This window comes from Acanthaster planci, linkage group LG06 (genome assembly GCF_054643075.1).
Source record: "Acanthaster planci isolate LZ-2023a linkage group LG06, COTS_SCS, whole genome shotgun sequence".
NCBI classification, from domain to species: domain Eukaryota; kingdom Metazoa; phylum Echinodermata; class Asteroidea; order Valvatida; family Acanthasteridae; genus Acanthaster; species Acanthaster planci.
In genome coordinates, this window is record NC_141782.1 from 3,977,437 (window position 1) to 3,993,560 (window position 16,124).

The following is a 16,124-nucleotide window of genomic DNA, read 5'->3' on the forward strand; positions in this document are numbered from 1 at the left end:
GATCACACTTTTTTTAAAATTCTTTTTTATTAAAAAATTTAAGTAACCGAACTTAAAATACCACTGATCAAGTCCAAATCCGAGACTTCTTACTCCTTATTTAGTGGGTCTGGATGGTACCCTAACGTGACTTGGCCCGCATAACATGGTGCAGTTCCATTTTTCGCTTGTAGAGCCTTAGTGGAACAATATTTTACCTCAGGTTTCACAATAATTAATTTTCATAAAGCTCTCATTATTGCCATACATAAATGTTGAGTTTACGTACCCTCTACAACATAACATTGATATTCTATTTTGCCTGATTTTCTATTTTTTATGAATTGAAAAATAACTTTTAAAATACGTCCAAAACTCAAAACTTGTAGTTAGGTAAATTCTTTATCGTTAATATGAAAATACCTGAGATTTGTTCAAGCACAGAACAAGGAATTTAGCCACGGGAGGGAACACTCGGCTGAATTCGTGCCTGATTTTCGGACGCCACCTTTTAAAACATTTTGCACTGAGTTTCATGACAATTAAATTGTTCTCCCGCATGTATCATAACAGTAATGGCACCATTATTTAACTGAATGCATTTGAAGTTTTCAACAAAGGTGTTTTGCAGCACTGCATCAGGAAAGTCGAGGGAAAAGTACGGTGCGCCACGGAGAGGGGGGCTTCATTTTTTGGAGTCTGTATCGCCGACAATATTGAGTGTAGCGCCGTTATCTCAGAACGTCAACATAGTTCCTGCTGTTAACGATTTCGAAAGACTTACTAAAAAAACTTCCTTGACTTGAAGTACTGTTTTTGGTTTTTCAAGTGTTTTGATTTCGTAAAAGCAACTCAATCATCCACAGCTCGGCAAACTTTTCTGTAAAACCTGAGCTTTGAAAACAAGTATGAAAAACCATTCCGGTCATTCGACTAACAGGTTTTCCTAATGATGCCTATCGTTAACAACATAATACTTGAATTTAACAATTTAGTCATTTGTTCAACTGGAGGTGCCTCGAGCAATTTTCCAAAATGGCAATGGGCCTCATGACTGTTTTGAGGGGTGATAAAAATTGTCTTTGGAGAAAAACATCTTAAACGTATCGGTTAAGCCACTGAAAATTGAAAGGAAAATAAAAGACGAGGAAGTTAGCTTTAATTTGATATGTGTCTTGAGCACCTGGGAAACTTGAGAGTATTTTTTTCTGGTTTTTTAAAGTGGGTTTTTTATCACTGTTGTCTACGGCAGCTTCATTTACTCGTCTGCTACCGCGTACCCTGCTATATGAAGTGCGCCCTCATAAGTCTGCTACGCATTGGTACGGTTGGTACCGTAGTTCTAGTTCAGTACCAAAATACAGTGTTGTTCAACCCTTCCTCTATATTGAGCATGATTTGTATCGATATCGATAGCCGATGCCCTGCCTTGCGCCAACGACGGCTCGAGCGTGATATTGTCTAGGGCGTACATCGGGTAGTACATGTCCCACATACAGAGAGTTGACGCTTCGGTAAGAAATCCATACTTTGGACCATGATCGGACATCAGCCGTGCCACAAGTCCCGGTAACCGTAATCTCACGCAGACATCACAATTCATGCACAATGTCAATTGTCATGAACATGATGAATGTGATAAACAGGATAAATGAAACTCAGCTGTGCCACTTAACTTATTATGGGAGAAGAAACTGGTCTGAAAATTCTAAGTTAGATTTAGGCCTAGTCCGAGTAGGCCTAACTTGAACTGTATCATTCTATGAATTGCCTTCTCAAGAAACATTTTGACATGATGGTGGGGTGACTAGGCCCAGCCCCCATATCGTGTCAAAATGTTAGAAAGGGAGATTCGTACCGGTAAAGTCCTAGTTAATCGAACGACGCCTACCACGACTATGTTAGACTATAAAGCGGTTTTCATTCTGGTTTATGCAATAGGCTTGTTACGCCCCAACTACATGTATAGCATGAGTCCCAACTATAGTTGGGACAGTCCCAACTGTAGTGCTGCAGTTGGGCTGGCCCAACTATTGTTGACCAGTGTCTGTGGGAAATGTCTCAACATTATCCAAGTCAATGTGTCTCACACTTGACACAATTCATAAAAAATGTGGCACTCAGACCTATGACCAATAACGTGACATTTGTAAACAATACGACTTTGGCACATGCTGGGCACATCATGCACACAGGACCTCTCTGCTGTAGTTGGGCCGGCCCAACTGTAGCACTCTAGTTTGGACGGGCCCAACTATAGTTGGGATGGGCCCAACTATAGTTTGGACGGGCCCAACTATAGTTGGGACTGATGCTATAGTTGGGGCGTAACAGGCTTACGTATGGTACCTGCATAATCCCTGTCACCTGATTGGTGGATCATTGACATGGGGTTCATTACCTAGCACCCCGTATAATTAGGCCTTTAAGGGAACAAATTCTACTTTTTCGAAATAACTTACCTCAAAAAGTTGTTGGTGATGTCCTGTTTCATTTCACAAAGAAAAGAGAAGAGGGCTTTTGGTTTTTGAGGGAAATTTTTGGGTAAACCATAAATGTCAAATAAGCGAATATAGTCTTTTCCTTGATCTGGATGGAGATTTATTTTCATGAAACCAAGAAGCCTGAGTCGAGTAATCAGACGAAAAACAAAATAGCGTCATTCGACTGAGTAGTTGTCTTTTGCCAAACTTGCGTTAGAAATTTGAAGTTTTCTTGCTTAAATATTGTAAATATTTACATAAACTAGGCCTATAAAGATTGACTAATGGTTCTTTAAGGTCAAAATGTTAGTTGGAGAAGGTGGACTTTGTTTCCTTATTATAGGAACAGGGTGCTAATGGTAATGAACTTCATTGACATTGATGCACTGAATTATTTGTTCTATTCCACGTTGCCCCTTGAATTGAATTTCACTGGACTGGTCCTTGCAAATGGGAGCCAGTCTAACATTACTCTGTAATGGGTGGCATTTGGGATACAAATCTGGTTTGCAAAATGGCAGACGTTTAATACATGAGGACCATTTGTTCTTCTAAAACTTTCAACTTCAAAGAAGAGGATTTAGGCGAAGTGAAAATTTAAAAGATATTTGTCATCCCCGCCTCCTTCCTTTTTTGGACCTGCGTGCATTTTTTTCTTATTGTTTATTTACCACAATGTCTTTAACTCCTTGACGCCGAGACTTTTTTCTGAAAGCCGACTCCGAGAATTCCAGCCTCGCTTGGCCACGAAGGCCACCTGCCAAACTGCAAATTCTCTGTTTGTGGCCCTGTGTGCTCTCATGCTTTGATTTACACAGTGAAAAGGCTGATTGTTCGGTGGCATGCAGCTCTACTTACACTTCCACATTCCCGTTGCCTCTTTTCAGAGTGGGGACTATTGTGAAGCTGGTGATTATGATGCAAATTCGGCCTTTTCATTTCTTGGCAACACACAAAGGCCAATCGCCATATATACAAGAGCCAGGGTCTGCCTTCTTTCACCGTGTTCACTCGAGCGTGGGCCGAGAATACTAGCTGAAAAGCGGGCTGAGGGATCTCAATTTTTACAGCGTCTTTTACCGCTTCCCGATGAGAAGGGGTTAAAAATTTTTAAAAATTCCCCAACAATCCATCGGAAATGACTTACATGTGCATGTATATGATGTACCTTCCTTCGTTTCTCTGGTTAACCCTCCTATGCTAAGATGCATTCTTGACACAGTTGTCGTATCATTCAAAATCAGTCAAATTTCCCATATGTGTCTGTGTACTGGGGAAAATCAATTGGAAGGCATTTTTGACTGTTTTTGATGGTTAAAACAGAAGAAGGGTTAAACTCTCTTAGTAACTTTCTATGCCGTGTACCTGGTGTAGCTTCCATTCGCTTTAGTGCTCCTGTAAGAGTCTGTACTAAAATTCAAGAACACAATAAACAAAGTGTGGAAACAAAGGGTGTGGTGTAAACACAATTTCATTTATTATACAAACATTCTGTTGAGTCAAGGATTGCCAGAAATCTCAAATTTTGGCCATTTTATAAAAAAGTACAAAGCACCACCGCCTCCTCTATTATGAAAAAAAAAATCGGATGAGAACCCTTTTTTTTTACTTGGCCTTATGCAGGTATTGCATAAAACACATAACATTGGTGACCGTATAGTTGCCAGGTCCCTTATTTCGCCACATAATGTGAAAACCAATCAAACTTGACAATAGGTGGGGAAATTATTGACCATGGGGACCACACATGAAGTTTAGGCCTATTGAATGTTTTACATGTTTGCAGTGGTAAGAATAATTTCATTCCGTGACAGATAAAATGCTTCATTCCACTCGGCTTTATCGTGAACAGGTCTAGACAATTACCCGATAACAGGTGACAAAGTTAGCGACTTTTGCTTTGTTGAAAATTGGCTGTTCTTATCAAATATTGATGTGAAAACATCTCTACCATCTGTAAAAGGAGTCAGATATATGTATCACTTTTTAAAGAAATGTTTTGTTGGATGAAGAGTTCACGACCCCCTCCTTTACATGTGGATTTATGAATGAACTCTTCACGAACTGCCTTTTTCCTAAAGAGCTCCTGTGATGGAGCTGCTTTGGGAAACATTGCTTTGACATGATTTGTTCCTTTCATTATAGATGCATTGTGACAGTGTGAAAAGAGTGAGCATGTGTAGAATTCTGTCACCATGACTACAGTTGAGGTAATCTGCCCCTCACCAAAGGAGCTGATGGAGCAGCCTAAACGCAATGTTCCTTGCACGGTAGACGGCTGCGACAAACTGTTAGCGACAACAGCGGCTCTCAAAATGCATGTTATAAAGCGGCATGGAATATACAAGGTAGGCCTCTGGATAGCCAAGAATAGGGTCAGTTTGTTGGACCACATCCTTGGCCAAAGGCCCCAGCAGCAGGCAGCCAACCAAAGGCCCCAGCAGCCAAGGACTTTGTCCAGTAGACTGGTCCATCATGGTATGACCTGAGCTGTGAATAGATAAATCCAACGAGATGCCATTCCAAGGGGCCATTTACACTCACACAGCTGTCTCAACCTGAACACGCCAGCGCACTTCAGCAATTGACTACTGCCTATTGGTCAAGGAGAAATTTCACATGCGGGCACCTGCGTGTGAACGGGATGGCCCCTTAGTAATGGCTTCCAATTTTGGAACTAAAATTGCTGTTCATTATTTGTACAGTAAAGCATGCGGCTACTTCATAGCAACTGCCTGCTTGCACTGGCGCACATGCCTGCCGGTTTGTTGCCAGCAGTGGTGACACTTATGTCACAACTCTTTCTTTACACGGCTCTGGGTCCGGGGCTAGGCACTGGACCGACACTTCATTAATATGGGAACTGTGTGAATTAATTCAATTTTTCTGGCTTGGAGGAGTTGAGAGTTTCAAACTTTGTTCATCAGCACTTGTGAATCTTACTGGCTTGTTTGTTTGAATGCACATTTTTGCACACTCACCTCTAGGTTATTGAGTTAGATTTCAAAGCGTCAGGGATTATAGCGAGTATGTCCTTGGATAAACATCTTTGTTGCTGATCGCTTCTCCTCAAAGTGATACAAGTACCTGAGTGGGCGAAGGATGGCCTTCATGTTTATATTAGCAGTTTCTGCCCAAACGACAGCTTTGAGCTACGTATTAGTACATGTATATCACAGGGAACTCAGGAGGTGTTCAGAATGTTTTAGTGGTCTTTCAAGATCACATATGCTTCATAACAACAATATTGTACAACTGCCAACTGTATTCACGTTATAATGCACTGTCTCCTATCCATGAATAATGGTGTACCACAAGAGTTCATGTACATGTACATTAGATGTACATGTATGTTTCTGGAGGTCAGCATGTATGATGATGCAGAGGTATCAACTTGTGTGGAATTTTGTTCTTTTAAGTGCAAGGCTATTTTTGTTGTTGTGTAAATAGAAATATTTTAGTGAGGTGTTACGATGACTATGGTGGAAGCAAACAAAGCCAAGGTTTTGCCCTTTGTTGGCCAACAAAGGGCAAAATGGCCTTGAAGCTCCAGGTTTGCCGTTGTGGAGCCACATGTATACATTTACATGTATTTAGTGTTGTAGACTTAACAAGTTTTTATTACCCCTGACCCTACCAAATTCTTCAAAATTCAAGGGGGAGAGGATTTGGAAAAATTTACAGAATTCACAGAAGGATTTACAGAATTTGCAGATGGTAAAACCTTGCCGCTGTTGCTTAACATGGTTGGCACTGATTTTTAGAAAACTGGTCTTGACTCCTATTTTTACCCTCAATTCTCTATATCTCAGTGAGATTTATTTGCAGGGGCATACTTTACAACATACTCTTCCACTTTCACTTTTTCTTCGGCAGAACAAGTCAGAGAGGGAATTGTTTAGCAGGTTCCCACAGTCCAAGACTCCAGCAGTACAGAAGCAATACTTCTGTCCAGTAGAAGGATGCAGTCGCCATAAGGCAGGCAACAATCCTTTTGCAAACATGTGGCCTCTCAAGCAGGTATGGATCGATATAGGAGATGGGCGTCAAACCGACTGTCCAGTAGGCACAGCCTTCCTTTCCCAAGGCAGCAAATTATTTATATCTGATGTGTCATAATTTATATCCATTCACATTTGGATTTAGTGTGAACCAACCTCCATAACCTATATCATAGGTTATCTCTTGAAAGTTGGTCTAACCTGCAAATTGTATACCCTTGTCAATTTTATAAATACATGTATATGCTGATGATATAAACAAAGTAGAAGTGTGCAGCTGTATTAACTTATTGTTCGTTAAAGGGAGGTTACACCGTTGGTTCTTTGCAGTAATTTCACAAGATTAGCAGATTTGAGATTTAAGATTTACTGCAGCATTCCTTCCACTGACTTGTTTTATGTTTGAGTTACATTAGCCGCTTTTAGAATAAGTGAGAAAAACATGGCGGTGTTTTCAACTGTCACGTCAAAGATCTGGTAATTTATCTTGTGCAAAAATCATGAACTGGGTGTTCTGAGTGAGTGAACAAGGTACTTGCAGGGTCCATCTGCAGATGAACAGGCAGGACAGAAGCTCTTTCCCTTTAAAAAGAGCAGTTTTCCAAGGCCAAGAGAAATCACTAAATTTACCTTGGAGTAATGCGCCTTTTCTTCTGATAAATAATACATTACCAGATCTTCGATTTGAATTCATGGAATTGAAAAAAAAAACTTTATTGAGGACCATAGTGAAGTTACTAAAGTCACTTTGTGTCTGACACAAGGAGTATATGCATGTGCGTGCCCAAGTGTGCTTTATCACTACACTGTTGCGTCAGTTTACACATTAATGAAAGTCTTAAAGCCCATTCTCTGTTGACAAACTAATGATTGTGGGCACAGAAGAAATTACATCTGGAAACGTAGGGAGTTAAGCCTCTGGAGATCATCGGTTTTGTTTAAGAAATTCTCTTACTGTGCAGCTTGAAAAGGGCAGCCAGGTTGGCCAAGCATGCAAAGCTGACAGTTAGTTTGGACTGTACCATAATGGTGTATGGGTGATAGCGAGATTGCAACATTTTGCCATTAAGAAAATCCTTTTTTAAATAAAATTTGACTTCGAACTAATCCTTTATTTTATACCTTGCGCTTATTTTCTTCTTGTTGAGTTTTATTTTCGGTGAATCTCCGCCAGTGTATTTTTTTTAGCTGCATTCAGTGTGACCCATTCATTCAGACTTTTACAACATCTGCACACACCATACACAAGAATGGGTGCCTGTCAACAGAAGTGTTATTTAAAGCCACACAAACTGACCAATAATGGTTGGCTGACCATCATCAGAAAGGAGAACAAAATTTCTTGTTTTTTAAAAACCGGCAGCACTCAGGGCAGAAATTTTTTACAGATTGATTGAGGCTGTTATTTACTTTCTTTCAAGTAATTGAGGATTATTCAGCAGTCCCAGTTGTGTTGTTTTACCGATGGTGTAACCTAACCATACATTGACACAAAGGAAGTATGCTATATTGTTGCTGTAAATTGCAAAATAAGTTGTCACGGACTAGCAGCTTCCCTAGTTTGTTGTTTGCTTTAAATGTGGACACAGTTTGAATCGATTCAGATCTCTATTTCTTCAATTGAACAGTTGCACATATTTTTTCTTTAGCTCAGGACCTTTCTACATGTACATACTTTTGTCAAGAATGTTTTTGCTCTCTTGTTTCAGCACTACCAACAGGTGCACGGTGAGCGCACCTACTTGTGCAGAAAGTGTGACTTTCCATTCGCCTTTGAACTCCAGCGTCGCAAGCATGAGAAGATTTGTGGTACAATATTCACCTGTTCCTGTGGTGTACCCTTCACAACCAGACAGGCCCTGTGTATGCATGCCATGAGAAAGAAACACAAATTGCCTCCTAAAAACTCTGATCAAATGCAAAAAGAGTGAGTTGGATATTTCTTACTATGTTTGTGGAAGACACGCTTATTTGCCCATTATTTCTGATCAGTCAAACTACATAAACAGATTTTGTTTATGAATGCTTGATCAAAGATTTAATGCCAGTTCCAACTCAATCCAACCCAGCCCAATCCAACCCAGCCCCATCCAACTCAGCCCCATCCAACCCAGCCCCATCCAACCCAACCCAATCCAACCCAGCCCCATCCAACCCAACCCAATCCAACCCAGCCCAATCCAACCTAATCCAGCCCAGCCCAGCCCAGCCCAACCCAATCCAACCCAGCCCAACCCAACCCAACCCAACCCAGCCCAAGTTACACAGCTTTATCCAATCCCAGATTTTGTTTATGAATGCTTGATCAAAGATTTAATGCCAGTTCCAACTCAATCCAACCCAGCCCAATCCAACCCAGCCCCATCCAACCCAGCCCCATCCAACTCAGCCCCATCCTACTCAGCCCCATCCAACCCAGCCCCATCCAACCCAACCCAATCCAACCCAATCCAACTCAGCCCAACCCAACCCAACACAACTGAACCCAGCCCAGCCCATATCAACCCACACAACCTAACCCAACCCAACCCAACCCAGCCCAAGTTACACAGCTTTATCCAATCCCAATCCTACCCATTCACCAATCAAATCAAACCAAAGTGAATAAAGCCCAATGCAAGCTCATTCCAAACTGAGTCAATTCCTGTGCAATAGTAAAAAATTTTTTGGAAGCTTGATTTCATAGTTGTCACTCGTATGCGTAAACATCTGGCCTGAATTTAGTTTCATAATGCCTTCATTCATGATCCTTTATTCTGGAAAATGATGAAATGGAGGCTTAAACACATATACGTTGATGATTTCTCAAACCATTTTTTGTGATCTCTGAAGCCAACATGTATGTATCATGCGTACAACATGTACATGTACACATTGCATGCATAAAACAGCTCAATGTTTACCATTGCAGTGCAACATATAAACTTTCTACCACGTATCAATGGAGTGCAAGAGTCCACACTGTAATGCACATGGTAGTAATGATATTCATTTATTTTCTGGTCTGTTTCAAATTGTTTAGGACACCACAACCTCAGCAACAAGTGAACAACGAAATTGCACCTGCAACAGAGACCAATAATATAAATGAAAACTCATCACTGGTTACTGTCAACAAAGTCTTAACAATCCCTGTTCCAGTTGCCCAAGTGGGTCATATTCCCCGCCTGATCATGACCTCCCAACCATTGCAAATTCTCAAGGCAGGGAGTTCAACCATTCAACCCCCATCCAGGAGCAAGCAGAAGACAGAACGCTTCCTCTTGCCAAAGCCCACCATCCTCAGTGTAAACAGGGCCGCTGTCTTACACCCCCAGACTACACAGATTGTCACAATCAACAAAGGGGTTGTCCAGAGCTTTCCAGTGAGCGTTGCACCAAGTCAGCCAACCAAACCTTACAAGCGAACACTGGCTACCCAGACCCCAAAGTGGCCAGGAAGTCCAAGAAATAAAATGGCTAACCATCAGCATAAAGTAGTTTGCCGTTCTTCATCATTGGTAGGGGGAGATGGTGGGTCCAACAGTCAACGACTGTGCAGAGATTTAGGGATGGATAGCCATCCAAACAGCAGCATCAACTGCCACACGCAGACCGTTGTCCAGCAGAATTCAGCCCACACACAAACACAGGGTGATTTGATCATGCAGGAAGCTTTTCTGTCAGCACACATTGAAATTCCTACACTAGGGCAGCAGGCACAGATACCAGTATGCGAACCACAGCAGCAGGCCCTTCAGCAACAACCCTTGCAGCAGAGCATTATAGCACTGAACAGGCACACTCAAACAAGCCAGAGTTTCCAACAGGCTTCTGTTGACCGTCTACCAAACAGTGTGAGCATTGCCAACTCCCTACCAGTCCAGCAGCCTCACTACACAGTGCAGGCGGGAACCGGGTTCAGTACCAACTCCACATCCAGCTGTGATGTTCAAACGGACCGATGGCTTTCATCCCTAGCGCAAGTCAGTGACCAGGGCACCCTTACCGACATTGCCGGAGTCCCTACTCAAACCGATTTTAACGTCCTCGACTTCTTGAATCTCAGTAATTCAGAGACACAAACAGTCATAAGTCAGTCAGCTTTTGAGGAATCTACGGCTACAGAGCACATTTCTACTCAGACAGTCCGCCATGCAGCAGACATCACACAAACAGAAACCAGTATTCAGACCACCACATCAGACCTGCAGGATTCCTACATGGAGAAAATACAGAGTACTATGCAGACCCAGACCAACTTCTACAGCACCTATTTAGATGCCCTTCTGCTAAATGAATCACAGAGTCAAACAAGCCCAGGAGGGAGTCTTGATAGTGAAAACAGTGCCTCTTGCTGCCAACAGACCCAGACCTTGACACTACCAGCCCCTCAGACTGACCACCAGCAGACACAAACTGCACTCCCAGACCTCAGTCTCAGTACCAGCGACTTTCTCTCATTGGACATGTACACCCAGACAGCACAGCAGGGCCTGAGAAATCGTAACTCCTCTCTTCAAACTCAGACGGACTCTTTCTTGGAGTACAGCCTATCTAGCATGGAAACCCAGACAATGGCTGACTTTGACCTGGGTGCCTTTGATTATCAGTCCGCATCGGTGCAGACGGATTCACATTACCAGGATAACTATGTCCGTCAGTTGGCTACTACCACACAGGTCCAAACTCAGACTACCTGCAGCAATAGCTGGAGGTTAGAGGGAGCGGACACAGCAGCTAGGCATGTCCAGACAGACATGACTCATGCAGAAAAGTTGTATACTCTTCAGCTATCTTCAGCTGGTACACTGACTGACAGCCACACTCAGACTGGGTAACAATGAACATTTGTCAACTGCGGCAATATTGGGCTTGAAAATTTGAATGTGAAATATCACCGAGGTCTTTCAAATACATGTACTTCAGTACCTGTCTCCTTCATGGCCTACATGTGAGTTGTTTGTGGATTTTTACCAAACACTGACATGAGTTCATGTAATTTGTCAAATTCAAGTCCTCTTTTAAAATGAGCTCTCAAGCGATGAAAGATTTTTTAAAAATTGAATATATATATATATTTATGTAATCAACAGTTGTTAGCAGCTGTGTTGGGGAAACTAGATCTGTTAACTTTCTTCAGCTTGGGGCATGAGACACCTGCTTGTAAGTTTTGTTAGATCATTTTTAATCAGTCATACAAGTAGTATGTTTTGCTTCTGGTGAAGTTCTGCTCTTGATAACTGCAGCCAACCAGCTGATCAGCTGGTTGGCGTTAACAAATGGCCATGAGAAGTGAAGCTGGTGGTAGAATAGTAAGACATGCTGGTACATTGTATTGGTACCAAAATGAAAAAATGGATACATATTTCGAGCTTGGCATTCCATGATACCATTGAAAATGTGAAGAGAGCGGCATGTGAATCTCATTGACAAATGGCTGACTGAACGGATGCGTTGAGAGAGTGTGTGATGGACTTACGTGCAATGCAGGGTACAGTATACATTTTGGTGCAAACATTCAGGTTGACAAATTTGACGCGATCTGTCTTACTGATGAAATTACATAAGTAAGTAGCTGAACAGTATCCAAGATATGATATATGTGTACATGTACGTGTAGCAAATACAATGCAGTAGACCAATACAGCATGGTTTGAGGGGAAGTATTCCAGTTGGGAGGTAGTCAAACTGACCTACACCTCGGCACCAGTAATTCTTACTATTTTCCCGAAATAAACCATGCTGTATTTGTTTTACTACACTTCATAAATATTCAAACAGAAATCTCACGTTACTTGGACTCACAGGCGCCATTGTTGTTTCTCAGCTACTAAATTTCCATGTCATGATAGTGCAGATGTGCATAGAAACAGCGCTTCAGTAGTCTGGTGCTGACATACCTTTTGGGTCTTTACTGTATTAGTTATTAGGATACAACTCCAGACTGGTTCCGTAAGATTACATGACAAAGACTACATATTTACGCGGCGGGTTCCAGAGGGATTTTATGATACTACCAGAAAACGGCAGTGAGGTGGATGCTCATCACTATGACATCATCCGATTGCGTATCATTTGTACTTTCCAGAGATGTGGTGGAATCAGCCAATGACACACTCCGGTTTGCTCATGAATATTTATACGGTGTAGTAATTTGAAAATACACACCTGCTGTGTATACATGTAGAGTGCCTACTAACATTAGGTGCTTATAGAGGGTTGCGCTTGTGGCATTAATTTGTTCTTGCTGTATATTTGAAGATGTAGAAAAGAAGTTATCACGGAAAGTTATTTCATGTTATTTCAGAAAATAGATGTAATTATGCACCCACAGGTCATTTTTCAAATTAATGTTAAGCAGCATTGCTTCCAAAGAGATGAAATATAGAAAACAAGTAAACGGTACATACATGTATGGAGTTTCATATTTCAGGAATATTTAAAAAGACTTGTAAGCTATGCCTGTATGCTGCTTCATTGCAATACCGTGTTGTGTAAAAAGGTTACTGTTAAAAAAATCTTATATTCTGTTATCGTCATATGTCCCAAGGTTATACATGTTTGTCACAGGTTCATCTTGACATTTTTCTCGCACATGTTTGTGGAACACAAAGTTTTCTGAAGTCATGTAATTCTGCCTTCCATATGCTTGAGTAGGATAAAAAAACAATTTTTAAGCAAACTTGATCCGCTGACGGTGGAAGCAGGTCCAGTGCTCCCCTGCCAATTTCGACTGGGGGGGCATGGTCTCCCCCCCTCACATTTTCAGGGTGCATAGGGTAGGGCAGAATGGATCCGTCTGTTAATGGCTGATGCCTGATGGCTTGACAACTGGTCCCCCCCCACTTTGAAAATTGGTCCGCCGCCATTGACTTGATCCAGTAATTACATGCGACAGCATGTTCTATGCTTCTGTGTTGGCACAAGGAGATGTACTGACAGTCGCAAAACATGCATAAAATTAAAAAGAGGGATGTTTTCTCTTTAATACATGTTTAGGCTGTGCAGTATCGCATATGTCACACTAGATGTGGTATTGGATTGACCTATCGTATACTTAATCATCACACAAGTGCAAGTGGAACATGGAATAATAAAGTGTGCCCCTTCAGCCTCTTGGTATACGGGACACAGATGGATGACATTATTCCCTGTTCCATGAGCATGATAACGAATTTATCTTCAAGCAAACTTGATGCGCTGTAAAGATGTTACGGAGGCCTATGCATGCAAGCGTGCCACCTTTGAATTGACAGAAAATTTTGCTGTTGTGTCTTTTGCTTTTAATGTAAAAATAGCACATTGCGTGGGGTTAGAACCCACGCATTATGTGGAGTTTGACATAGACAGTTATATATCACACTGTTTGTTGCCATGGATCGACCAGTCAGAATTGAGAATTTGAGTTTGAAGATGAGAATTCTAGTTTGATTAGAGTTACATGTACACTGTGTGCTCATACTGTACAATGGATTGTACAGTATTGAAGTACCAGTCGGATACAAATAATTTTACATTTCTAAGTAACGAGTATTCAGTTAAAGTTATCAGCATAATACCTGAAATATTGTCTTTTTCTCTGTCTCTCAAGGATTTTCTCTGTGTACAAAAGTTGAAAGCCACCATGGACGTGTTCTTAGTCAGTTGGCATGCTTGATACATGGATTATCCTTTGTGTAATTTGTGCGGTACTTGAGGATATTAATAGATTTTTTACACCGCTTGTTAGTGGAGAATTTTCTAATGTTCATGCTGTCTTTCAGAATTTGTGTTGCTTAATTTGAAGAGGCTTTTAAGATTTTACTACATTTTTTTAAAAAAGAGGTACCGAGGAATGTAATAAATGTGTAAACACATTTTAACCCTATTGGCTGGAGAGGAATGCAACAAGTGTGTACCACCTGCCTGCGAATAAGATGGCCCCGCAGTGAATGGCTTTGTAGCCGGATTTATCTATAACTAACCAAGTAATGCTAATCAGTTATATACAAGTAAGAGGGGAGCCCTCTTGATCCCCCTTCCCATTTGTCACTGATCGGCGCTTGCTTTTCGACAAGCTCTGTACTTTTTGTGGCATTTATAGTTGCAGCGACCAGGTTCACTGCACTTGTTATTCAACACCAGCTGCTATGAAGGGCTGATATACTGTGGTCTGCCATATATTCATCTTCATGAACCTTTTAAATACTCCAGATATACCTGCTAACTGCATTGCTAGGACTGGTAAAGCTAAAGGATGTTCTTTCCCTGAATCCCGTTCTTAGGGGCGCAGTCCACTAATTCAAGTGAGAATTTCTGGCCAGCTCATTAGCATTAAAAGTGCCACCCACAGTATCTTTTGAACAAGGAGATTATATGGCCCCCAAAATGGTGAGATTGTGTAAATCTTTGCCAGAATCATCTCCCTGGGTCTTTGGGCTTTCATCTGAGAGCAGAATGGCTAAAAAATACTGTTGAAAAATGGTCCTAAGTGCCCGAGAAAGCTGAGGGTTGTCACTTGAAAAATGGCTGCAAGCAGACTTTGGAAAATCCACTTTTTGGGGGGGTAGTTTTGTTCTGAGGGAATAACTCAAAATGTAATCGGTTAACCCACAGAAAATTGAAAAGAAAGTGAAAGATTATGGATCATACAATAATTTAACATGTGTTTCAGATGCCTCAGGGATGTTGGTAGGCATATTACTAGGCCCCAAACAATGCTGATTTTACACTGTTTTCAATGGGGCCTGAATTAGTGGACTACCCACACTTGGGATCAAAGGTCATCTTGCGGTCACTTTTGGTCATGTTATTGATGACAAAATGATTCCACACAGTCTCGAGTTGAATCGGTTCATGGCTTTGATGTGATTTCTGACTTCCAGAGGAATTTTTTCCAGATTTTTAAGGTTTTGGACCCAAAATTTGTGTGCTTTGAAAACTTAGGAACAACCATAGAATATTCTTGTCTCATGGAGCACATTTGACTTTATTTTTCATTTTGTTATGGAGGGGGTGGGCTACGTGCCAATATGGTACACATGTTTATCTTTTGTAGTTAGCAAACAGGGTTTTTTGTTTTTGATAGGATTTTTTATTTGATGTTTCAAAATATTAAATAACAGCAAAAGAAAAAACTTTTGGTACAAATCTTAGAACCACATCCTCAAGGATTAATTGCCAAAAAATCACCATTTAGATTGTACCACGTCAAACATACCCCTAGAACCTCTTGGGAAGATGCACAAAGCTACTAGTTTGATTGCTTTTGTTTTTTTTCAAGAAGTTGACAGTTGAGAGAATCCTCACAAAAAGTGGAACATCAGGTCTCAATGGTGAGATTGTCCTTACTGGGAATTGAAATTCCAGGTTCTACTGCCCATCCAGCTGAATGAGTCAGTACGTGTACCAGTTGGCATCCGTCAGATCTTATTTTCACTCATTAAGTTCAATAGAAACAGCCAACAAAACGATTGGTACATGTACTGTAATGATTCAGTGGTAAGGAACCACTCTGCTTTGATTTTATTTATACGCTTTGACATCGTATTACAGCGCGTATGGGTCAATAGTGTGGGCGCAAAAAGGATTATCTTCACCCACACATCCATATTGCATCATAACTTTTGTAATAAGTAATACTGAGAGCAGGATTATCACATAATAGTTGGGAACATGTAGGGGAATCCCACCACGTGCT

General features: G+C 41.2%; 1 protein-coding gene across 2 annotated transcripts; it reads left to right on the forward strand.

Moving 5' to 3' along the window:
* The first annotated feature begins 1,311 nt into the window (after positions 1-1,311).
* LOC110986112 (uncharacterized) lies at positions 1,312-14,312 on the forward strand. 2 transcript variants are annotated; one of them, XM_022247756.2, is made up of 5 exons: positions 1,312-1,548; positions 4,608-4,810; positions 6,339-6,482; positions 8,173-8,390; positions 9,486-14,312. In XM_022247756.2, the coding sequence occupies exons 2-5, from the start codon at positions 4,658-4,660 to the stop codon at positions 11,281-11,283; spliced, it is 2,313 nt and encodes a 770-aa protein (XP_022103448.2). In that variant the 5' UTR covers positions 1,312-1,548; positions 4,608-4,657; the 3' UTR covers positions 11,284-14,312. The 2 variants fall into 2 exon arrangements, with proteins under 2 accessions (XP_022103448.2, XP_022103447.2); XM_022247755.2 differs by having other exon boundaries at positions 1,312-1,493.
* The last annotated feature ends 1,812 nt before the right edge of the window (positions 14,313-16,124 follow it).

What these genes read in the sequence shown, in the direction of transcription:
- LOC110986112 (XM_022247756.2), top strand. Translation starts at nt 4,658, where the DNA reads ATGACTACAGTTGAGGTAATCTGCCCCTCACCAAAGGAGCTGATGGAG. An exon ending in AGCGGCATGGAATATACAAG is followed by an intron (nt 4,811 to 6,338) that starts GTAGGCCTCTGG and finishes TTTCTTCGGCAG; the next exon opens with AACAAGTCAGAGAGGGAATT. An exon ending in TCTGATCAAATGCAAAAAGA is followed by an intron (nt 8,391 to 9,485) that starts GTGAGTTGGATA and finishes CAAATTGTTTAG; the next exon opens with GACACCACAACCTCAGCAAC.